The sequence below is a fragment of the Equus quagga genome, chromosome 5 (genome assembly GCF_021613505.1).
Source record: "Equus quagga isolate Etosha38 chromosome 5, UCLA_HA_Equagga_1.0, whole genome shotgun sequence".
Taxonomy (NCBI): domain Eukaryota; kingdom Metazoa; phylum Chordata; class Mammalia; order Perissodactyla; family Equidae; genus Equus; species Equus quagga.
Genome location: NC_060271.1, coordinates 88,439,311 through 88,464,507, shown reverse-complemented (window position 1 = coordinate 88,464,507; position 25,197 = coordinate 88,439,311). Strand labels below are relative to the sequence as shown.

Below are 25,197 nucleotides of genomic sequence, written 5' to 3'. Positions count from 1 at the left end.
CTAACCGTTCGTCCCCATTCCCCCTTTCCTCGTCGGCATCTCTGTCACACCCCAGGACAGTGTCCAGTTCACTAAAAGCGAGAACACCGCAGAAACAGGCAACGAACCCGCAGCGCGGACCGGAAGAGATGAAAAAGTTCTAGTAGGTAAAGTACGTAAGGTTAACAGAGCCTAAGGGGGGAAAGTCAGACGGCGGGGGTCCCCTATGCAAATACAAGAATTACAAAAGACAGCCGCTTCCGCACTTCCCCGCGAGGGCGCACCGGGACGCCTGCGCCGAGCCGCGCGCCGGCGCGGGGGCGGAGATTTGCATGTGCGAAATCGGGAAGGAGGGGAACCACCCATCGAAAACCCCAGGCCGGCGACCTCAGCAGCCCGGGAGGGCCCGCCCCGCCCCCAAGTGCTCCGGGGCGTCCGGCCCTCTCGACGTCACCGCACCCTCCCACCTGCTCCTGAACTTTAAACCGCGCGCCGGAGAACAACCTGGAGGAGGGGGATTTCTCAGGAGCCGACGGCTTTCGCACGCTCGGGACCGTCACCTCCCGGCTCCCAGCGTTCCCTACGCTCCCGAAAATTCCGCGCTCCCGCTGCCCGGACGGGGTCCCAACCCGCGGCATCTCCGGGAGGGGCAGCGGGGGCGGGGCAGGGGCGGGGCGGGGCGCGGGCAGTCGAGGACGGACGCGCGCGCGCGCCGGCCACGAGGACGCCCCGCCCTCCGCCCCCAGAAGGCGGCGGTGAGGGGCCGACGTCAGCCGTGGGAAATCCCCCTCCCGCCGGGCTGGTCGCCTCTCGGCCTCGCCGGGCTCGGCTGTCGCCGCGCTCCGCCCCCTGTGCCTGGCTCCCGCAGCCTGGACCGGCGGCGCCGGCTGACCGGAGCGCGAGAATTAAGGGGGTGGGGAAGGTGTGAGCCGCAAACCCAGAGGAGGGCGGGAAGGAGGAGGAGGCCCGGGAGTGCTCAGGGGACCTGGGGGTCCCGCCGCCAGAGGTCCCTCGGCCGCGCGACTGACGGGAGGGCTCCGTGCCGACGGCAGCCTGCGCGCGGTCGGACGCCTGGAGCGCGGCGGCGCGGGAGCGGAGCCATGGCCTCCGGTGAGTGGCCCGGCGCGGGGGGAGGGAGCTTGTCCGGGGGTCCTGCTGCTCAGAGTTTCGGGGCGCAGTTTTGGTCGTGGCGCGTTCGGTGTTTAAAATCGCCTTATCTGGCAAATTGTCGGCCTTTACAAAGTTACCTGGTTCAGGGTTTGCGTGCGAAATCAAAGTCACGCTCTGTAATTTGATGCCCTTCTAACAGCCGGAACCTTAGAAATTCCCGACGACTTGATTTTAGGATTAGGGAAGTAGCAAGAATCTGAATAAAGGAGGGCGAAGAATTCTCGTATTGAAAAATGCGTAGATATTGAAATGGTGGTTTTATGTGTTAGAACAGGAATGAGGAACCGTCAGACCTAAGGAGACCTCTGCCTTTTTTGGTTTAATTCCATCAAGTGCCAAAGGGTGATCGCTTTGCGGACAGTTGTACAAAATGTAGTGCGGCTTTACAAGTCACCAGGGGTATTTTGCCAGGTCTTAAGTGGAAATGTTGCTTGAATAAAGTGATTAATTTTTACTGTAAAGTGCGTACTTTGTAGTTTACGGAACAGAAGTCGAGTTTTGTTTTGTTTTCCTTTGTTGAAAAGAAGGGGAAAAGAGGATTTTTAGAATACTCGTGCTATAAAATACGGGGCGGAATGAAAACAACTTTCTATCACTTATGTAAATATTTATTTTCAGTTAATAAGTGCGTGGATCTCTTGCTTTGAGGGGAAGCGAGTTAACCAAGAAACAGCTCGAGGGCAAGGGAGAGAGTCTCCTGCACAGCCGTGGTGAGGTCCGCTTTGTAACCTAGGGGAAGTAAATCAAGCAGCCTGCGTTCGAGTTGGACCTTGACAGGATTGTGGCAGGGTTCCTGGGGGCGCTTTCCCGGCAGAGGAAAAGCCTCCCAAAGGCAGGGAGGCCTCAAGGTCTACGTTAACGCTGGACCAGGAGGCTGCAGGGGGGGACTTGTTTATGCTTCACCCGCATCCTCCCAACTCCCTGGTTCAGTGACCCTCAGGAGGCTGATGTCTAGCAGAGAAGAGGAAGTAGAAAGCATAGAGGACTTTTTAAAGGGTTGAGCAGAACAATGCCATAGCTACTGCTGTAGGCTGAAAAGGAAATTGGGGTGGTTCACATGACATTTGATTTCAGTTTGTCTGTGGTTTTCATGTGAGAATACAACTGGAGTCTAAAATATTTCAACTTTCTCTTTACCCACTTCAGTGACCCCAAACTTTCAGATAATCTTGTAAATTCACAAATTAAAAGCATGTTTAGATTAAAAGTGCAAAGATGATTTGAAATATTTGGCTAATTTATTGGTTACCAGAAAGAAATTTTGTATGAAAGAAGTAAAGAATGGTGAGCATTATAAATAAAAAAGGTCAGCCTGCTGGAAGTGTAACCAAATTTTATTAATATGAATGCAGTATTTCTGATTCTTTCAAAAGACAGAGAAAAGAATTAACCATTCATGTAGAGTATTGTAAGACCCGTATCATTTTAAAATGTGATAGAATTTAAACTTGTGTAATGACATATTTTGTGCTGTTTTGAGAACTGATTCTCTAAATTGAAGGGAAAAATTTAAAAGAATGGAAGGTTGTAGGGTAGTTACCTTTTTTTAAAATTTTGCCTTTTCTGGAGTTGCATTAAAATGGGACTATTTAAAATATAACAAGTAATTTAAACTGTAATTCAGTTGTTTGAAAACTGCTAAGCAAAATTTTTAAAAAGCAGTCTGGGTGCAAAGACCTTAGAGAGAAAGATTTACTAAATTATAAATTCCCATCCTGTTTTGAAACAGTAATTTAACCAAAAGAGTAACAGGAAAAAAATTTGCTTAATTAGTTTATCATTGTGTAATTTGGATTCTGTTTGTCGCAAGGTAGTATTAAAGCCTCAGAAAGTATTTTTATTGATTACCAAGCATTTAGGACCATTTCTTCATTTCTTACCGGATGTCATATGTAAATAGGTCTATGTATTTTTACATGTGGTCTGTATAACATAAAAGTAACAGATCATAATCTCATAAGCAAAATTATATAAGTACCATGAATAACTGGGACTTTGATAGATATATATATATATGATTCTAAATTTTATTCAGGTAAATTATCAGATTATTTAGGATTTCACAGCTCGAGTTCTATTAAGCTGTCTTTATTGCTTTTTTTTTTAATTACACCTTGATTCCAGTCTTTTGACACAATTAATTGGAATAGGCATTGTTAAGAAAAATGTTCTCAGTCCCTTCTAGGGTATGCATAATTAGGTAGTCATTACTCTTGTGTATATATATAATTCTGTTTAATGTAAATTAAATTAGCTGTTTTATGTATGAATTTAAAGCTTCTCATTGTTCCAGTAGAAAGTGCAAAATGTTGTTGTGTGCATATAGCTCTGTTTACTAATAAATAGTACTGTCTTTGGTAAAATATATTTTAAAATTTAGGTAATTTATTTTCAGTTTTCTTTAGTATAGTTTTGCTATGTCACATAATAGGAAGTACATGAAGAAATTGTTTTTGTAAACCGCGCTACTTACCAACTCTGTCTATAGTGTGAATTTCAAGAGAAGTATTTCTCTTAAGGGGGAGAAATTAATGTAAGTATGATGCAACTTAATCTTTAATGATAGAGCTGGAAGCTGGAATTGATAAAGCAAATGACTTCTTTTTATAAGTAAAAGACTGTACACATAAACATGAAGGCTGTTTCAGAAGTGCAACACATGAAAATGTAGAGACAACAGCGGTGTAAAAGAATTAAGGTGCTATGTGTTAGATACAGGGTGAAGGGAATGAGTGAGTGAAATGACTAGGGAGGGGTCAGATGATGAATCATAATTGGGAACATCTGAGGTGTGTGTAGTGTCTTTCTCAAATACAGTTTATGGGACTCAGAATTTCCTTCTGTTCCATCTTTCTCATCTGTGTTCTCTGCAAATTTTTGTGTTTTTAGGCACATGACTCAAATAATTGCGTGGGATATACTTATACTAAAAAAATTATTCATTTAATGCATGTTTGAATAGGTATCCTATAATATTTATTTTTAAATCCGGCAGTCTTAATCAAGACAGATGATTTGGCCCTGCCATCTATTTTTAATTTAGTTAAATGCCTGAATAATCTAGGACAGATTTTAAAAATTTCTCTGCCTTTCACCCTGGAAGTTAAAATTTTTTTTCAAGACTTATTCCCCCCATCCCCCCGCATGGCAGTGGAATCTCTAGCAGTAGACTCTCTGTTGCCAAGATCTTTTGCATCTTTTATCTTGTGGTGCATACATCAGTCAGATACTCATCTGAAAATTCCCTTACTTGGATTCCTAAGAGCCAGTTGGGAGTCAGCCTGATATATTGGAATAAACCTGGAGTTTAGCCCATGATGGACCTGGGTTGGTTTTTTTTTTTTTTCAGTTTTGTTTTTTTTTATTGAGTTATTGATAGGTTACAATCTTGTGAAATTTCGGTTGTACATTAATGTTTGTCAGTCATGTTGTAGGTGCACCACTTCACCCTTTGTGCCCACCCCCCACCCCACCTTTCCCCTGTATCCACTAAACTGTTCTTAGTCCATAATTTTAAATTCCTCATATGAGTGGAGTCATACACAGATTATCTTTCTCTCGCTGGCTTATTTCACTTAACATAATTCTCTCAAGGTCCCATGATGGACCTGGGTTGGTTTTTATTCCACTTCTGCCACTCTGTGATATAAAAAGGGGAATAGCTACTGAAAAGTCTTGTTGTGAGGAACAAATGAGATAATGTATGCCCATAGTTTTCTTCCATAATAGAGCTGTTTTGGGACTCAGACATCTAGGAAACAGGAGCTACTAGAGAAACTTGGCACTTGCTGTTAAGTATTCTGAAAATTCTAGAATTTAATGAAACCTTAAAACCTGTAATAATAGACTAGACCAGATACTAGATAGAAAATATGTCTTTCAAGAAAATATGAGAATGCCCATTTTCTTTTAAACAATTTGCAGTGGTTTGTGTATATTTAAACTTAGGGAGTAGAATTTGACAGTGATGTTTGGGGGCAGTGTATCTTTTCTCCTTTGTTCACTTAAATGATAGTAAGCATTCTGAAAGAAAAAAAGTAAATAAAAAATTGCCTAGTAGATAAATCATGTGTTGTTTTGCTAACTTGATTGACATAACTTATCCTTCATTTGGTTACTTTTGCACCTTTCATGTTAGTCTTTTTCTGTGCTCGTGGGAAGTAGGCTTAAGTTTTCTTTGCCCCTTTGTTAATTGAATGCAATTCTATCTCTGTAGAAAATGGTAACTCTAAATTTTGATCATGATTAGGAACAAACATAAAAACTCACCTGTGTCTTAACGTAAAGAAGATAATCACCATGATTTAACTGGGTTCCTAGGCTTGAGGAAAGAAGAATACACCTGATTTTCTTTTTCTCCAAAGTAAGTGGAAGGGAAATTTGGAAAAGTATATATTGTTAGTTCCATTTGCTCCTTTGGGTTTTGGGCAGTCTGTTATCCAGTACTTCTGAGGGAGATGCAGTTTCTAGTCAGTTATTCTCAAACTGTGGTGTTGATTCAGTGGCATGTTATAATCGTTTGTTGTGCTGTAAGAAGTATTACTGATGATAGTTACAATATTAATTTTGTGAACGATTTACTTTTTAAATAAATCAGTACCATCGAAGGCTATTCCTAGAATGTCTTTTTCCCTTGCTTGCATTTGGATAAGCTTTTTAGAGTGGAGGAGAAAGGAGTTACAAATGGTCAGAATTCCTCTGCCTAGTTTAGCCCTCACCCGGCCCATACTTGTACATGATTTTTGGATTGCTTCTCTACGTGTGCATTGTTGTTTCCACTTCTTATGTTTTAGGGCAATGGTTCTCAATCAGGAGCGTGTTAGAATTGGTTGGAAGGCTTTTTCAGAAACATGCCTGGGTTTTAGATAGATTTCCGTTGCTATTCAGCAAATCTCAGGTGGGGTCAGGGTGTGTATGTTTTTTGAAAAAACTGCCTAGGTGATTCTGATATACACCCCAGTATGAACTCTGTTCCAGGAATTTGATTGGATCTAAATACTCGCTTGTACCAAGATGCATTATCTTCTTAAACTGAGTTGTATTTATTTTAGATTATTTTCTGTTTCGGTTATTGTGACTTTTCTCCCAGCTGATTTTATGCTTGTTGTTCTTTGATTTTGATACCCTGGGATCCCAGCTGTCATATTTGCTAATGTCATTCATAATTTCTTTTTCTTATAACTTCATGTAATTTTCATCAGTAAAGTGGGATAATAATTCCTGTTCTGTTTTTATGAAGATTAAAGTTAAAGTCAAATGAGAAATGTATATAAAAGTGCTTTAAAACAGTGTTATAATTACTATAATTAACATTTTTTTCACTGTACAATTAATTCTGGTTCCCAATGCTAGCTATAAAGTTTTACTTAATAATGTGTCTATTTCTGACAATTGATGACCCATTTTTAACTTTTAGTTCAATGTAATTTTTTTATCTTAAAAATTCAAATAGCACTCTTTTTTTGCCTAACATAAATAAAAAATATATCTTGCAAACAGTTTGGCTATATTTCAAATATTCTGGTCTGTATTAGCATTTACAGTAATGTTAAAAATATAGGGTCAGTCCTAGCTTTGCATAGTATTGGTTAAAGGAAAGTACAGTAATCAACTTGTTTAAAACCAATTTTGAAAACCTTTCAATGCTTTTCAAAACTGCTCTGATTTGGTATAATCTTAGTTAAGAGTACTCATTTTCCTTACAATTCCCTGATTTATATATTACCTTCTTCTAGTCCTTAGATGACTATATTTCAGCACTTTTTATCTTCATGAAGAACGGCACTTCAAAACAGGGTACCTAGAAAGGAAGTCACTGGCACATTGTACTGATGCATGATATACATGATTTATAGCTGGGAAACTTTTTAAAATCATAAGTACAGGTAAATTAGAATGTGAATGGATATGAAGAATATGAGGGTGTAGCAATTCTAGTACCTACAAAGCACAATTTTTTTCCATAGTAGTGAAACCTAATAAGAAACATCTGATTAATCATTAATATAGTCCTTCAATGTTGGCATAACTTACATGAACAAAAAGATCTTTAGGTTTTCAGTCATTCGTTCCATAGATATTTACTGAATATCTGTGTACAAGACACTGATGAGTAAGACAATTCCTGCCTTCAAGTAGCTTGAAGAAATGAAACAGGCAGCTGTTTTTCAAGAAGAAATAAAAGTCTTCCCTAAAGTATAGTTATTTGGAGTAATTGCCATAAACAAAATACTGTGGTAGCTTGGAGGAGGGGAAGATTATTTCCAGCTGGAGGAATATAGAATATTACAGTCAACTCTGTTACTTGGTTGTTAGTGAGACTTTTTACCAATAAAATTCTTCTACAGTAGGAAGAATAGATTTCACGAGTTTTTTAAGTACTTGATGTTATATGATAGCTAATACTTGTCATTTTTATAATTTAAAAATCTTTTTAAGAAGTTTTATTTAATCTTTCAACAACTGCTTTTCTAGTCTCTTATCTATAGACTTTTTACTTAAACACACTTTCTAGTTTAAGGAAGCATTGTGTAACCAATGAAATATTTGAATGCTCACTGCGAGCTTAGCAGTTTTATTCACACTTCTCCCCAAAAAGTTAGCCACTTACCATTAATGATGTCACTCTTTGTCAAATTCCCACCAAGACACCTTTCAATAAGTTGTGGGCAGGGATTTATTTGACCTTTAGTTCAACCACCTAAGTGATTTAAGATATTTCTTAAAGAATATTGTTGAATATTTTCAACTATTGAGAAGAAAATGTACTTTCTTTTAAATACTCTATAAGAATATATAAGGATGTGAAATATTTGAAACTGAAATGTGAATTTGAATTATTTGAAATATACAAGGCTGTATAAGGATGTGAAAATGAAATACTTATCTGCATGCCTTAAGATCTTCAGTCAAATTGAAATAAGTGTTATGAACTGGATTATGTTCAAGTCAGTTTTCCCTGACTCTTTGTCTTTTGAATAAACAAATAGGTAACAAATTCAAACGCAAAGAGTCTGAACCAAACCAAATAAAATTAAAGGTACCAGTGATACTTTACTCAGTAACCCATAACAGAGACTATGGAGCCACCAGTGGTTCTTTACTTTCTCTTAACTGTAATGTTCAGTCAGTCACCAAGTACTGTCAATTTTATCTTTTAAATAATCCTTCATTTCTATTGTCACTACCATATTTCAGACATACCCTCATCATTGCCCACATTATTATAACAGCATCTAAACTGATCACCTTGCTTTCTCGCTTCAGTCTGTCCACTGCCTCCAGAGTTCTTACTCTAAAATGCCAGTCTGATCATGTGTGATTCCCCTGCGTAAAACCATTCGTTGATCCTCTGTAACTCTAAAATGAGATCCAAATCCCCAATTGTACTCTGGCCTCGGGTTCTCTTTCTAAGGGTGGAAGTGTAGTCCACTTCCATTGGGCTATATTGATGAGTCTTAAACTCTTCTGTGCCGCCACCCCTTTGACAACACTGTTCCCTCTCCCTTGGGTGCCTGCCTTGCTCCTTTCCCCTTCCTCCCTCCCCACCCTTTTGCTTCATTAGCTCTCTTTTCCTTTGACATAGTTAGGCATTCCTAACTCTTTTGCTTTTATTCTTATTTTATGCAGAAGTTTGTTAGCATAAACAAGATTTTTTGTTCCTCCCTTCTATAGTCTAATAATTTGTGGTGTTTGCCTCACTGCTCTGTAAGATCCTTGAAAGTAGCAGTTGTTATACCATCATAGTATCACTGTTGTATATCATTGTTTTCAAGAAAGCATCTGAAATAATAATAGACACCATTTATTGAGTTTTTGTCATATGCGTGAAACTTGGTGAGAACTTAACACATGTTATCTCTAATCCTCACAACAACCCTGTGAGGTAGGTGCTGTTATTATCCTCCTTTTATAGAGGAGGAGGCTTAAGAGAGATGACAACGTTTCTGGGGCCTTCACTGATAAGATGTGGCTGGGTAGGACTCAAAAAGCCTCTTCCCCATACTGCACTGATAAGACCCACTGTTACCCTTTCTAAAGATTTGCTTGCATTCCAACAGGATAAGCCTTTAGTCAAAAAAATAGATACCTAATTGTGGGAATTTAGAAACCACTAAACTGACTGAGGGGTTTTTTCCTAAATGGAAGACACCTTCACGCTCCTGAAATAAAGACACGTTGCTAAGTACCCTACTTGTAAGCACACTTGAGTGTCTTCACTGAACTTTCATTTCCACGATTTGAATAATATGAGGGGTAAAGGTGCATATGTTTTAGACAGCTTCGTTGACATATAATTAACGTACAGTAAATTGCACGTTTAAAGTATGCAATTCGATAACTCTCCACATGTGTGTACAACCTTGAAATCATCACCACAATCAAGATAATTAACATATCCATCATCACCTAAAGTTTCCTCATCCACTCCATACCCCTGTTCTTAGGCAATCAGTGATCTGCTTTCTTTCATTATAGATTAGTTTACATATTCTAGAGTTTTATATAAATGGAATCATACAGGACGTACTCTTTTGGTCTGGCTTCTTTCACTCACCTTAACTATTTTGAGATTCATCCATGTTGTGTGTATCAGTAGTTCATTCTAAAGGTGCATATATTTTGAATTATATTTGTTATAGAAAGTAAATAATTTTCTTTTCCTCCATTGTGTCTTATACTTTAGAAAAGGTTTAGATGGGACTGAAAATTCCTTTGAACCTAAAGTTCCTTCTGGAACTTGTTTTGATGTACTATATCTAAGTCCTTTAAGATCCCAATGGAGGTATAAAAAACTTACATATCCTTCTGTAAGGATTTAAATGCATTTTCATTTTCAGTCATCAGTCTTTCAGTCCATTATTAAGAGTCTAATGTAAAATCAAACAGTTAAACACACTTTTGGAGTGTAATATACTTCTGAAGACTATCTTCTTGACCCTTCTGGGGGATTCTTGGGGGAAACCCTTGTGCTTGGTCTCATGTGAGAAGTGGATATCTCTAAAGTGGTTATCTCAGAACTTCACACTCAGATTAGCTGTAGATACTAAACAATAAAGTGCTAACCAATAAATATGATTTGAATGACTTGTGTTAACACTGTATAGGAGCTCAATTTGAATGGGAGAACAAGGTGTCTTTACCACACAATCTTGGAAAATTACATTTCAACCTTGTTATTTAATACTGAGAGGGAAAATTTTTTAGTCTGCTGTTTTGAAAAAACCAAAATGGTTAAAATCCATTATTATTGCTATCCTAATTTCACCCTCCCCCCCTTTTAAATTTTCAGGTGGGTATAACCCATATATAGAGATAATGGAACAACCCAGGCAGAGGGGAATGCGTTTTAGATACAAATGTGAAGGGCGATCAGCGGGCAGCATTCCAGGGGAGCACAGCACAGACAACAACCGAACATACCCATCCATCCAGGTAATAGCCCATTCTCCTGTTTGTCTCACTGTCACTTGCTTCATATTTTAGCTACAGAAATAACATTAAAGGCCCAGTTTCTTTACAGTCATCTCCATGGGTTTTTCTTCTTCTTTTTAATTGATCTGTACTAGATAGATGTCAGAGACATTTCTTAAATAGAGTGTGGATTCTTCATCCCTGCAGATAGACATACATTGTTGTGTGTTAATCTAAGTAGAGTGACTCACAGTGCTTAGTGTACGCTGGCAGCTTTTGGATGATGGGATGGATCCTTTTCATGGAATACAGAGCTAATGAGGAAAAAGCAGTCTCTCCTTCCAGAGGTGAGCAAAATTGTTCTGTAGATAAAAACATGAATTTGGGAACTCAGTTAGAATTCTTCTTCCTGCAATCACTTGGCTAATCTAGAGGCTCCGGAAAAGGAGTACATTTTGTCTCCTTTTTCCTTACCTTCATTGCCTATGACCCTGATTCTCTAGGTTGCTTTGACTGATGTGAAATATTTTCACTTTTTAAATACAGATTTTTCATATTAGCATAAATTTTGAAAGTAGTTTTTGATCCAGAATTACTTTGGTTAATATACTATGTTTGTACCTATAAAATAGACTATATTTATATTTTATATTTATATACTATATTTCATTTGATTTTTAATGAATTTTTTACCCTTTAAATGCCAAGTAAAAACTTTAATAGCAGAGTGGATTTTGAAAAGTGTGATTTAATCTTTCATCAACAGATCTTAATTCACTGTTTTTTGACTAGTTTAATTACAAAGTTTATTTGGTTGAACTTAAAGGGAATGCTAAATTATAGAATAAGCCAATGGCAAAATTATGTATTGAAGTCCAAATTCCTAATTTTTATCACATTTTTTGGTAGCAGTATGAATTTGAGTTATCTAAGTCCTTTTATTTCAATGTTAAAATGGGAGAAAGGGAGGCCGGCCTGGTGGTGTAATGATTAAGTTCATGTGCTCTGCTTCAGCAGCCTGGGGTTCATGGATTTGGATCCCAGGCGTGGACCTACACACTGCTTATCAAGCCATACTGTGGTGGCATCCCACATACAAAATAGAGGAAGATTGAGATAGATTTTAGCTCAGTGACAGTCTTCCTCAAGCAAAAAGAGGAAGATTGGCAACAGATGTTAGCTCAGGGCCAATCTTTGTCACCAAAAAGACAAAAAAAGGGAGAAATGCTAATAAAAGGTAAATAAGAAAACACTGTTCTTCTAATCCTTTGAGTGATTTTTAAGTCTTCTTCGTAAGTCAGCTTATTACATCCTCTAAAATATTTCTAAGATCTGTGTCCTTACCATTCCAGTAGGTCCTGAACACTTTACAGCTTGCGTTCTACATCAGCGTATCTTACAGTTTTAAGTGGTTATCTTCTGTTTCATTCAGAAAGGGAATAAATACTTCCTGATTACTGTTCAAATTAAGTTTAAATTTAAAATTGTGGATTTTAGTGTCCTCTTACCTGGTAAGCCACCCATTTTTAACTACCTTGCTTCCTTGTCTTATGCTGGTTTTTATATCCTGTGCTTTGTGCTTGCAAATTTGCTAGCTTTTGGACTAAACAGTTAGCTTCTCCCCATGCTCAGTGTCCTCCTTCCTCTTCCATGCTTACCTCTCCTCTTCTTTCTCAGTGTTCTAAATGTATTTACTGTGTGAAAACTTAATTTTGTGAAACTCAACTTGATATATTGCCTATTGTACAGTGAACACTTGGCTATGCTTACTGACTAACAAATATTTTTTGAAATGAAATGTCACATATTAAGTAAATTGATCATATTGGTGTGCTGTCATTTTCAGTGTGGCTTAAATGTATACTTTCAAGGGATGTTTATGCTATGACAGTGAATATAAGAGCATGGTGTTCAGTGATTCAGCATCTGCCTATTTCCTCCTGCTCTGTGATAATATTTTGGTATAATTTTACTTGTTTTCAAGGGAAAATAAGCAGAATCAGATGGTATGACCTATTGAAATTAGGGCAGAAAATAGTATGCTAAGGAACTGAGAGGTAAATTCTTCCCTACTGGTATTCTCTGGAAAGTTTCAAACTGCAGTTGCCAGTCAATTTGACGTTATTTATCCAGTGCTAAGTTGTGTAAATTGAACTTTCATTTAATAGCTCGGTTCTTAATGAGATATATTTATGGATCATATATTTAATTTTCCCCTTTTTCAGATTATGAACTATTATGGAAAAGGAAAAGTGAGAATTACATTAGTAACAAAGAGTGACCCATATAAACCTCATCCTCATGATTTAGTAGGAAAAGACTGCAGAGATGGCTACTATGAAGCAGAATTTGGACAAGAACGCAGACCTTTGTTGTAAGTACAGAGTCACAGACATCTTCAGGAATAGCATGAGCATAGGATGCTCTGTTTCCTATCCGTGTACATCTGTTATTTTTTAGTAGAATAAACTAATTCCTCATTCTCCTTTTATTTACTATTGTATACATTTAAATTTTCTTACTGTTTGCGTTAGAACTACCCTTTCATTCTTCCGTAGTAGACACAGCCCATGACAGTAGCAGGAATACTTCTTTATTGTTACTAAAAGTAGACATAAACTTATTTTATGCTGTAATTTTCTTTCTTAGTTTGAACAATTTCTGCAAGGTTTTCTTTCATAAAATTTTACCGTCTTTTCATTAATAGTTAACTTTAAAAATTGCCAGATGTGAGAAAATCAACTGGAAAACTGGAATTATTATTTAGCAAAGGTCAGGTTATAAAATTAACATAAAACAATAGTTCTAAGATTTAAAAATTTATGTGACACTTCATGTTGGTGAGGCTGCCAGAAGATGGGCCCATTCATCATATTGATGAGAGTATAAGTTAATAAAATCTTTCTGGCAGGCGTTTTAACAAGTACTTAGCAAAAGCCTGAAAAATATGAATGTCTCTTGAACCAGCAGTTCTACTTCCAGGAATCTATCCTCAGGAAACAATTAATTAACCATGTTCAGACACTCAGCTACAGTGATGTTCATTGCAGCTCTGTTTGTAATGGCAAAAAGTTAGAAGCAATCCAAAACATAAACAGAGCAGGTTTAAAGAAACTGGTACATCCATGCAATGTACTCCTATGTGGCCTTAAAAATAATATTGCAAATATGTCTTTGTATAGAAAGATATTCACAATATGTTAGATAAATAAAATAGATTTTAAAGCAGTATATAATAAAGCATCTTTTTCGTTTAGAATAAATGTGTACATATACATGGTAGAATATACACTAAAGTATTAGTAGTTGTCTCTGGGTGGGTAGGATTGTGGGCTTTTATGTTTTTCTTTTAATTTGTGGTTGTTTATAATTCATTTTTTTGTAATGAATATGTATTACCTTTGGGGAAAAATGACGCTAATTGCAACAGGAAAAAAGTTGTAGCCTCCTTATGTATTAGTAATAACCATTTAGAAAACATACTTTAAAAATATTCCTCTTACAAGAACAACACAGAACGTTAAATATCTAGTAACACACACTTGGCAAGAAATATTTCCTGTTTATATTATTTGACTTCGCAACAGCATTTTACACTGTAGACTACTCCTTTTTTGAAACATTCTTATTTCTGGATTTCTGTTAGAACAAACTCTCCTGTTTTACTTCCTACTTTTCTGGCTGTTCCTTTTCAGTCTTACTTACAGGCAATTAAACTTTTGGACTACCTTAATTGTGTCCGATAACGTCCCAGTAATGCCCTTTATGCTGTTCTGCCTCTCTCCCCAAACCAGGATCTTGTCAAGGATCACATACTATATTTAGTTGCCATGCTTATTTAGTCTCCTTCGGTTTAGAACAGTTTCCCAGCCATTTTTGGTCTTTCATGACATTAACATTTTTGAAGAGTCTAGGCTATTTTGAAGATTGTTGTTCAGTGTGAATTAGTCTGAGTGGTTGCTCATGATTATATCCATGTTCCCATGAATAACATAAATAATATTTTCATGTTAACATGAAACATTTTGGTCAAGAAATCTACAGAGATGATGCTGTATGGTTCTCAAAATATCCCTTCAGGAGACATGTGATAGTTTTTTCCATCAGTGATATTAATTGGCATTCTATTGTAAAGAAAGACTTTTCCTTCTTCTCTGTCCCCATAAAAAAATATGACTGTAGACCATGGATTCTTATATTCAGTGTACTGTATAGTCCATTACTGGCATTATTATTTTGATTTTCAAATTGACCCATGCAAGCCCCTTCAGAGTGTTTCCTGTGTTCTTTTGACATGTCCCCATCTTTCTTTGTACACTTCTTTACTTTCTGACACAGCAAAGTGTTAAGACTTACTTGTACTTTTTTGCCTGAGCCCTGAAATCATCAATTTTTTCTAATGAGCCCTGGTACCTTTCAGTGGGGAATGGTATTTAGTCTAATTGCCTTTTTGACATATTCTCTTAAATATCCCAAAAGCACCTCAAATAAAATATGCCCCAAACCATGATCTTACCATGATCATACCTCTTTCCTCTCAAAATTGGTCTTCCAGTGTGCTTTATCTTAGTGGTTGCTATAAAAGCCCCAAACGTAGATGTCATCCTTGGCACCACTACACAGGTGCACACATTGAGTTCACTAACGGGTACCTGCTAAATAGCTTTTGAACCTATCTACTTCTCCCAGTGACCGTTATCACCATCATACTACTACTGCTGTAGCCTAAATGTGGGCTACCAGAACAGCCTTCATCAACTCTTTTTGTACCTCCTCCACCTTCCCTAATCTGTCTTCCACTTTTTTTTTTTTCACTCCAGAGTGATTTTTTTTTTTTCTTCAGAGTGATCTTTTCAAATACAAATCTAATTGTCACACCCCTGGCAAAATATTTTAATGGCTTCATGTGGCTCTTGGAATAAGGACAGCATTCTTATATGGTCTTCATGGCCCACTTGTATTTCTAGCCTTCTGTTATACTGTGCTCCCCTTGAACTCTATACTCCAGTCGCAAAGGCTTTCCTTTAGTGTCCTGTGCTCACAATGCTCTTCTCTAGGGGCCTTTACATCTTCTATTCCTTCTGCCTGCAGTCTCTTTATTCTCCTCTTCCCTTAGTTCGTTTCTATTGATATTAAGTATCATTTTCTACAAGAAGCCTGTCTTCCCTCCCTGAATTGATCAGTTCTCTTCCATCATAGGTTCCCATGACATCATGTATATCTCCTTTATAAAACTTGTCATGGTTTCAGTTTAGCATTTTTTTCTGCTAAATTGCTTAATACCTATCTGCTTCACTAGACTACTGGTCTGCAAACTATTTTTGTAGAGGGCCAGATAGTACATATTTTAGGTTTTGTGGGTGTTATGGTCTCTGCTGCAACTGCTCAGCTCTGCTGTAGTAGCACAAAAGCACCCGTAGACAATATGTAAACAAAGCAATTTGTCTGTGTTCCAATAAAACGTGGTTTACAAAAATAGGTAGTAGGCTGGATTTGAACCATGGGCTGTAGTTTCTCAACCTCTCCACTAGACTGTAAGCCCTGTGTGAGGAGGCATGTATATCCCCATTACTTTCCAGAGTTTCTGGTACAAAGTAGGAACCCCAAAACTTGTTGAGTGATTATGAACGAATGAATAATTGATTCATATAGTCTCTATGATCCTTGGTTTCCTCATGTCAGAATTTCAAAAATCCCCACTACTTCTAATATTCTGTGAATAGCAGTCAAATGTGGTTATTCAGATGAAACAGAATTGAGTAAGGTGTATTAAAATGAAGAATTCTTTAAAATCTTTTGTCAAAGAAAAAGTGAGAACCAAGGTAAGAATCTTTCAAAGAAGTGGAATAGTTTTGAGGAAGAGATTATAGTTTCAGGGTTTCAAGAAAGGATTACGAATTTAAGATTTATTGTTTAATTATTGTAGGCAGAGGAAGGAAATGTCAAAGATATTTTAGGCTAACAAAATCACAAGTGTAGTGAATGTGAAGAGCGTGAAGGTAAGACAGCGTGAGCGTGGAGAGGGGCAAATAAGGCAGGCAGCCTGCTGTTGCAAAGTGCCATGTGAAGTCTGAATAAATAGTGATGTTTTTATAACCAAGTTTTGCTTCCTTATTCACACCCACCCAACTTTAATGATGTCATGGTTTTTCCATGTGGGAACAAGTATGACTGGTGGTGGTAGGGGAGTTCCCCCCACCATCATCTGTACTACACATATGCAAATTAGTAATATTTGTAGCTATTGAGAAGTTTTCCATAAATGACATTTTGAAACTTTTGTTAAATATTATTGTTAGTATTAAACATCTTTCTAATTTAAAAAACATTTCAGTGCTTTCTTATGATGAATCATTATTATAACTTTATATAATATGGCCTGAAACATATTCCCCTGCTACTGGCAGTGAAGTCAGGGCTCAGAAATTAAGTGTGTGTGGAGTGGAGTGGATCAGGTGTCAGAGGACCAGCGGGCACTGTAGCAAACTGAAGAGCCCTGTGTAAATGGGGCTGCAGGTGCTCAGCTCCAGCCAGGCGTTTGTTTGCCAGCTTACTGTTGCCAGACCTTTAAAATGTTCAAGAGAAGGCAGAACTCCAGATGTTTATATGCAATTACCCGATTTTTAATTGTTGGTAGTCTGTGCACATTTTTTTTTAAATGTAGGCAACACTTTTATGGGCTCAGCTAAACATACCTGTGGGCTTCAGCCTGTAGACATCTTTTTACAACTTTTGATTTACATTATCGAATATACAGATTTTGTTGATTTGATTATGAATTTGGGAGGTGAATTTTAGCTTTGATGTTGCTTTCCTGTTAATCTTCATCTACTTTGGTATACCTGATATAGGCAAATTATTTAGGTATAATTGTAAAATATTGTATGTAAAATGATACAGTATTTACTGTTTCTCTTTTAACAGTTCTCTTAGGAATATAGCCCCACTTTTTTTGCCCTCACATCTTTATCATAGCAATTGTAAATGTATTTCATGCTTTAATATCTCCATCTGACAGTATGATGACTTCACTGTTGGATATATCTTGATTTTTGCAGTATTCTTTTTTTTTTAAAGATTTTATTTTTTCCTTTTTCTCCCCAAAGCCCCCCGGTACATAGTTGTGTATTCTTCGTTGTGGGTTCTTCTAGTTGTGGCATGTGGGACGCTGCCTCAGCGTGGTCTGATGAGCAGTGCCATGTCCGCGCCCAGGATTCGAACCAACGAAACACTGGGCCGCCTGCAGCGGAGCGCGCGAACTTAACCACTCGGCCACGGGGCCAGCCCCGATTTTTGCAGTATTCTTTAGTAAAACCTCATTTATGTGTCCTTGGGTTTAACTATAACGAAGTTTGAAAGTTCTCTGTTTTCCTTCTAGTTTTCAAAATTTGGGCATTCGATGTGTAAAGAAAAAAGAAGTAAAAGAAGCTATTGTTGCAAGAATAAGGGCAGGAATCAATCCTTTCAATGGTAAGTATGTTTGATATAATCATTTCTATTATTTGGATGTTGACTTATTTGTGTAAGTGATTTCTATTTGTATCTTGAACCTATATTTTAAAAGCTATCTTAAGTTCTGTGTTCACTTTTCTTTTTGTTGACTTATACCTGTATCTGAGGACTGAAATATATTTAAAATCTTTCACAGTGTTGAAAAAACATTCTTATGCCAACAAGGCTTTCTGTTATCAGTGGAAAGTGTCATTGTTTTCTATAAGAAAATTCTCTCAAAAATGCTTTGATTCTCATTCAATGTGGCCATTTGCCACTCCAGCTGACAGTGTACACTCCCCTTTCTGAAGGTGGAATAGGCACTGTGGTTATAAGGTATTGGACTGCGTTTAACTCAAGGACATACTCAACAGCGAAGCTTAAATTAATCCCACTGTGGAAGAAGTATAGAAATAGTAGAAGCTATACAAAATGTTTTCAAAGTTTGTTTGTGTATGTGGCTAGATATTTACTGTTTAGTGGGTTTTGTTGGGGGTGACACTGTCTGGAGTAGCACAGCACTGTATGTTGTTTGAGTAGGTAAGTGACTCCCAGGCTAAGTGGTGGCATCCTACACTACAGTAGTCTCCATTGTAGTCTTCTGCAGCCACTTAAATATGCATAATTCAGGAACTGAGCGACTGTAAAATTTGCAAAGAATAGATTTCGTCATCATATTTGACATCCTTATATTGTTGGTTTGTGTTTTTCCTGGATGTATAAAAATAATTTCAGAGATATGATAATTTAAGAAATATGTTCATAGACAAGTACTGTGTTTTTATGAACCATAAGATCTGCATCTCTTTTCTCTGTCTTTATTTTTCATACAATTTAGTATAATGCTGAAAGCAAAAGTACCCTTCTTCCCCTTCAGTCTTACTCATCAGAGGACACTACTGTTAAGTTTGATGTGTATTTTTCTAGAATTTCCTTTATATATGTATAGTCATATATATTTTTATATAAATGAAGTCATTCCTACTCTGTTGCTTCCTTTTTTCACTCAGGAGTATATCTTAAACATCTTTCCCTGTAAGTAGTTATATAAATCTATTTTACTGTTTGAGAGAATATTCTGTTGTTTGGGTATTTTCATTTTATTAAAAGAGCTCCATTGAATTTATACTTTGAGCTCTTGTGTAATTATTTCCTTAGGATAAATTTTCGAAACTGGAAAATTTTTGGGTCAAGGGTGTGCTCATTTAAAATTTTGATTCATTGCTAAAGTATAAGGCCACCTTTTTAAATTAAAGAGGCTGTCTAAGTCTAGGTGCAGTATGAAACAGGGGTAATGTAGTCTAAAACAGAAGATTATGAATAATAGCTACTATTTATTAAGTACTTTTTGTATGTCAAAGAGTAAATGTTAAGTGCTTTATAATGTACACTATTTTAGTTAATCATTACAACAAGAGTGCTTTACAGAAGAGAAAACTAAAGCTTTGGTTATGTAACTTTCCCGTCCTATAGCAATTACAAGTGGCGGAGCTGGAATTCAAATCCAGATCTCCTGACTCCAGTGGAAAGGGGATTAAAAAGGAAGGTGCAGGAGTGGAGGAGCAGATGCATCATCTGTGGAGATTTTTTGTCCTTTTTTTAGCAGTTCAGCCAGGCATGATGTTAATAACAAACACTCATATAGCACTTAGAATAGTTCCTAGTACATGATAAGTGCTTTGCATATTTTACTTCATTTAATTCTTATAGCAACCTATGAAGGAGGAACTATTATCTCCATTTTATAAATAAGGAAATGAAGGCGTAGAAAAGTTAAGTAATTTGCTCAAGGTCGTATAGCTGGTAAGCAGTGGAGCTAGAATTTGAACACAGGTAGCCTGGCTCCCAGGCTCCTTGTCTTATCTCTGCTATGCTACCTACATGAATAGAGACTTGGGGAAAGAACAAGCCTGCCAGTTGATTCTTCGCAGTAGTTGTGTTTTCTGTTGTTTAGTTTCTTATTTTTTGGTTTTTTTCTTTTTAACATCCATTCCTTTCTCTAGACCTTCTGCTGTCTCCCTAGTTTAAGAATTTACCATTTCATAATTTGAGTTGTAATTTTCCCCTCATTAGAATAATCGTAGAACAGTGCTTTAGCACGTTATTGTGATTAAAAAGTTGCAGTGATTCCTTGAATAATTTAAAAGTTAAATGGCCCTGAGTCGAAAGTCTTCCATGTGTAGCTCTAGCGTGTCTTTCCTGCCTTTTCTTCTTTTCTCCTCTTCATGAACCCTTCGCTATGCCAGAAGAACTCTCTCTCAGTCCATCTTCTCCATTCTTCTCACTATCATCCTAGGAATGTAAGCTTACATCATTTTTAACCCAAGCTATTGTTGATAGCCTCTAAACTTGTGTTCCTGCCTCTGTTCTTGATCACTCTCCAAGCAGTTTATTTATACAGTCTGCATCCAGAAGAATCCTTCTAAAACCAGGGTGAATCATTTCAGAACTCTGCTTGTCATCCTCCAGTGGTTTCAAATAATCCTCAGCAGCGGGTTTCAATTTGAGTGTATGTAGGAATCTCTTTCTACTTGTTAAAAATGTAGATTCCAGGCCATATTCCTACTAATTTGATAGGTCTTGTGTGGAGTGTGGGACTCTGCAGTTTAAGAAACCTCTAGATCCATGTTTCTTAACTTACTCGACTGTGATTCACAGTAGGAAATAGATTTCCTTTGTTCAGTACATACACACGCACACATACACACACAGATAAAAATATTCTTACTACATGCAGTATACTCTCTATTTCATTCCTCCCAACTCCATTTTTTGTTTTTTAAGAAGATGCTTATCCAACCCACTAAATTAACCTTCTGACCACTGGATCCCAAACTACAAGTTGAAAATTTCTACCCTAGATGATTCTGGTGCAGGTGATCCATGGCTCATACTTTGAGAAATTCTCCTCTGCTAGCTGGATTCAACTTCTCAAGCATGGCATTCAAAGCTCTTCTCAATCTGATCCTTGTTTTCCACTCCGGCTTCCCCTCCAGCTTTCATCCTCTGCCTCAACTTCTGCACTTCCTTCGCCTAACACTCAGTGTACACATGCACACTTTGTTTCTGAGCTTTTTGCCATTCTGAACTATTTGTCATGTTAGAAGAGCCATATCCTTTCTCACTCCTTTGGCTTTATATATGCAGTTCCCTTGCATGGAATGCCCTGATCTGCTTTGTGAATTCTTCCTGCTTGGCCTTCACGTTTAAGTTTAAGGGTCACCCCTTTCAAGCTTTCCGGGACCTTCCCAGACGGAGCGAGCTATTCTGTCTGTTTTCCCAAAGTGCTGCATATTTTTAGTGTGGTTTGCTATAACTTTGTGTACGTGTTTCTTCACTAAATCTTGAGATTCTGAAGGGCAGGGACTGTCTTCTGTGCGTCTCTGGCACCTGGTCCAGTGTCTGGCAAATGGTGTAGAGGTTTAATTAAAATTTGTTGAAAGAATAAGTGAATAAGTGAGTGAATGAACATGCCTTGTTTGTACTTGCCTACCAAAAATACTCAAGTTGTTTTCCCTACCTGAAATGCCCTGAAAGCTGTTTCTGTTCTCTCAAGCCCAAGCTAATACCCTCCTCGTTATACCATTCACTCAGCAATTGATTGTGAAAATTTTGTGACATCTCTTGGATCATTTAATTTTTCAGCAGCTGTCCTTTGAGGTGAATGTCATGCTCATTGTGGTCAGGGTCTGCGATGGAACTTTATATTTCACTTCAGCATCTAAACAATGTTTGTGTATTACTGTTATATTAAATACCTCTCTTTATAACTAAGTGCCTTGAGGTAATGAGTTTCCTACCTGGATACAGTAGGTTATTTATCTTAACTACTTATGCATTCATTCCTTCAACAGATTTTTACCTCATTTAATCCTTATAGTCCTAGATTGTTCTTGATGCTTGGGAGAAGTCAGTGAACAAAACAGAAATTCCTGCCTTTGAAGAGCTTATATACTAGAGAGAGACCAACAATTAACAAATTAAATAAGTGTATTATATAATTTATTAGACGACCAAAAGTACTAAGGGAAAAAAACAGCAATGTAAGGGGCCAGGAATCTATAATTAGGAAGACAGGTTATAAATTTAAATAGGATGGTTAGAGTAGGTCTCATTCTCTGTTCTGATACAGTATTCATAATAGAAATAATATTATTTTATTGATTTCCTAGAATATTGAAATAAAACCTAAAATGTGCGTTTCTAATACTAAGCAAAACAAAGTATATCCCCTTGAAAAAACTCAGAACACTAAAAGCTAATTAAAATAACCTGAACTCAACTGTAGAATTATCCTTTCTTTGGTTGTTTATTTTATGTTATTTTCAAGATATACTAGTTTAAATTCTACCTCTTAGATAGGAATTTGTCAGAGCCAAACTGACACTTTTTTGTAGATGTATCACTTACCAGGAAAATTCGACTGGTAAAGAATTATAAGAGCATAGCTGACTTTGTTTTTCTGATATATATGATAGATAGAAACAATGGAATTGGAAGTGTTTAGCAGAATAGGATCTACAAATTCTGGTCTATAGACTGATGCTATCTCATTGTGACAGTCTGCTCTGTAAAGATCAAATATCATGTGAAAATACAAAGACTACTAAAAATTATTCTTACTTTGCACAGGATTATTTTGTGTACTACATTATCTAGTATGTTTTAAGGCCAGTCCTTATCTTTCTGCATTGGTTCTTTAAAACAGGAACTGTCTCTTGCAAATAAGGATATACAGCAACCAAGGAGTGTTAAACTTGACAAGGCTTCGTGTAAAATATTGTTCAGATTATCTGCTGTGCGCTAAAAGTCTAAATTGAGGGAGGAATTTAATTAAGGGCTCCAATGTCAAATTTTAACAGTGTCCACTTAGCTGGAACCAAAAAAATAGCAGTTAGGTTTCATAAAGTACTGTTACTGCAAAAGCAGAAAAAAAATTTAATTGTTTTATCATTTTCCAGCTATGTATTTAATACGTGTAAGGAATTCTAGTATTTAGTGATTAAAACCCGTAGGATTTTAGGGGCCAACCCAGTGGTGCAGCAGTTAAGTTTGCTGCCGCTTTGGCAGCCTGGGGTTCACTGATTCAGATCCCGGGTGGGGACCTGCCCACCGCTTATCAAGCCATGCTGTGGCAGATGTCCCACATATAAAGTAGAGGAAGATGGGTATGGATGTTAGCTCAGGGCCAGTCTTCCTCAGCAAAAAAGAGGAACATTGGCAGCAGATGTCAGCTCAGAGCTAGTCCTCCTCAAAAAAAAAAAAAACCCATAGCATTTTGGCAATAAAGAATGTGTAGTTCAGTTCTATTAGACATTTTAATTTTTTTACATGTACAGGGGACATTGACTTATGAGAGCACAAAGACTGTTTTGCAGTTGAGTTTGATGGATTATTTTATACTGGTAGTCTGAAAGGGAGTACAGTTTAAAAAGACAAGTAGTCTCTAATACAGATTCTCATCTCTAAAGTCCGGTAATACGAGAAAGTAAGAGCCTTTCCTTACGATTTAAAGCTTAAAAAGCAAGAAGAAAAAAAGGCTCTTGTGTACTTCATTATCCTTTTTTTCACTACAGTCACTTTAATTTTTCAAGCCTTCTTTAATTACCCCAAGCAGAATTTAGGGCACTTCTTTTTTGTTTTGTTTTTTATTTTGTTTTTTTGGTGAGGAAGATTGTCCCTGAGCTAACATCTGTTGCCAGTCTTCCTCTTTTTGTTCAAGGAAGATTGTCGCTGAGCTGACATCTGTGACAGTCTTCCTCTATTTTATGTGGGATGCTGCCACAGCATGGTTTGACAAGCAATGCTAGGTCCACGCCCGGGATCCAAACCTGTGAACCCTGGGCCATTGAATAGAGTGCATCAACTTAACCTCTATGTTACTGGGCCGGCCCCCAGGCCACTTCTTTTATGCCTTCAGTACTCCTTGAACACACTCTCATTATAATGCTTTTCATGTTATGTTATATAATTTTAGTTTATATACCTGTTTCTCATCCAGACACTAATCTCACTAAGGGGAGGTACTGTCTTTTCATATGTGTATTCCGCAGTTATTTTAGTGTGTAGCACGTGATAGAAGCTCAATAAATACGTTGAAAGAATGACTAAATTAACAATAGACTGCTATTTACCTTTTTCCTGGCACATAAGCACCTAAATATTAGCTTTTATTATACCTATGGGATAATCCATATGTTTTAAGTAACAGAAATTAAATGAATTATAACTAAACTTTATATCTTTTCTTAAATGAGACATAGCTCTTAAAGTTTTTAATCTACATATTGTGTATTATTGCACTATTTGCTTTTATTTCAGTAATATTTAACAGTATTAGAATTTTAGAAATGTTACATCTCTAGAGCTAGTAGTTGTAATTGATTTAAAAATTTTAACCCCTACTTTCAGAAGAAATATATCATGATAGAATTTTTATTACACACACATTGCTCTTTGGATTAAGAAGTGATATTTACTTCTAAAGATACATTAAGGAGAACAGTTGTTACCTTGTATTCTTTTGATCACGCATAAAGGAAATTTTAAACTAGTTTAAGAGAAAGTCAAGAGAATTTGATTGGTCTCATGCTTCCTTTTGCTGGATTTTGGATATGTTAAAACAGTACCATTTTCCACATTGCAGAATAAAATATTACGTTTTGTATTATAGAATGATATGTATATTAAAAAGACTACAGCAGGCATTATCCTAAATGGAGGAAACATCAGAAGCATTCCCTTTGAAGTTAGGAGTGAGAAAATGATGTGTAATTATTGGAAACTGTTATTTACAGAGAAAATTCAAGGATATACAAATAGATTATTAAAATAATAGGTTTAAAAAGGTGAATGGATGTAAAATTAATACGCAAAGTCAGTTGCATTTCTGTACATCATCTGCAGATAATTAAAGGAAATACTGTCAGACAATATAATCCAAGAAATAATGATCAAGATTTCTTTAGGGAAAATTATAAAATTTTTTGAAGACATAACAGAATACCTAAACAGATAGAGAGGCATATCATGTTCTCTAATACCAATATTATAAAGGTGGCATTTTTTCCCAAACTGATGTACAGATTCAGTGCAATTCCAAGCAAATTACAAACAGAGTTTTTCATTGGATATCATGAGGTG

The 25,197-nt window shown here is 37.0% G+C and overlaps 1 protein-coding gene across 2 annotated transcripts in view; it reads left to right on the top strand.

The window, feature by feature from the left end:
- The first annotated feature begins 479 nt into the window (after positions 1-479).
- The window catches only part of REL (REL proto-oncogene, NF-kB subunit), a 34,465-nt gene continuing 9,747 nt past the window's right edge, over positions 480-25,197 (top strand). For both annotated transcript variants that reach the window (XM_046661096.1, XM_046661095.1), the window contains exons 1-4: positions 480-1,089; positions 10,442-10,584; positions 12,789-12,937; positions 17,942-18,033. In XM_046661096.1, coding sequence (XP_046517052.1) covers positions 1,080-1,089; positions 10,442-10,584; positions 12,789-12,937; positions 17,942-18,033 — 394 coding nt within the window. In that variant the 5' untranslated portion in view covers positions 480-1,079. The remainder of the gene's footprint in view (positions 1,090-10,441; positions 10,585-12,788; positions 12,938-17,941; positions 18,034-25,197) is intronic.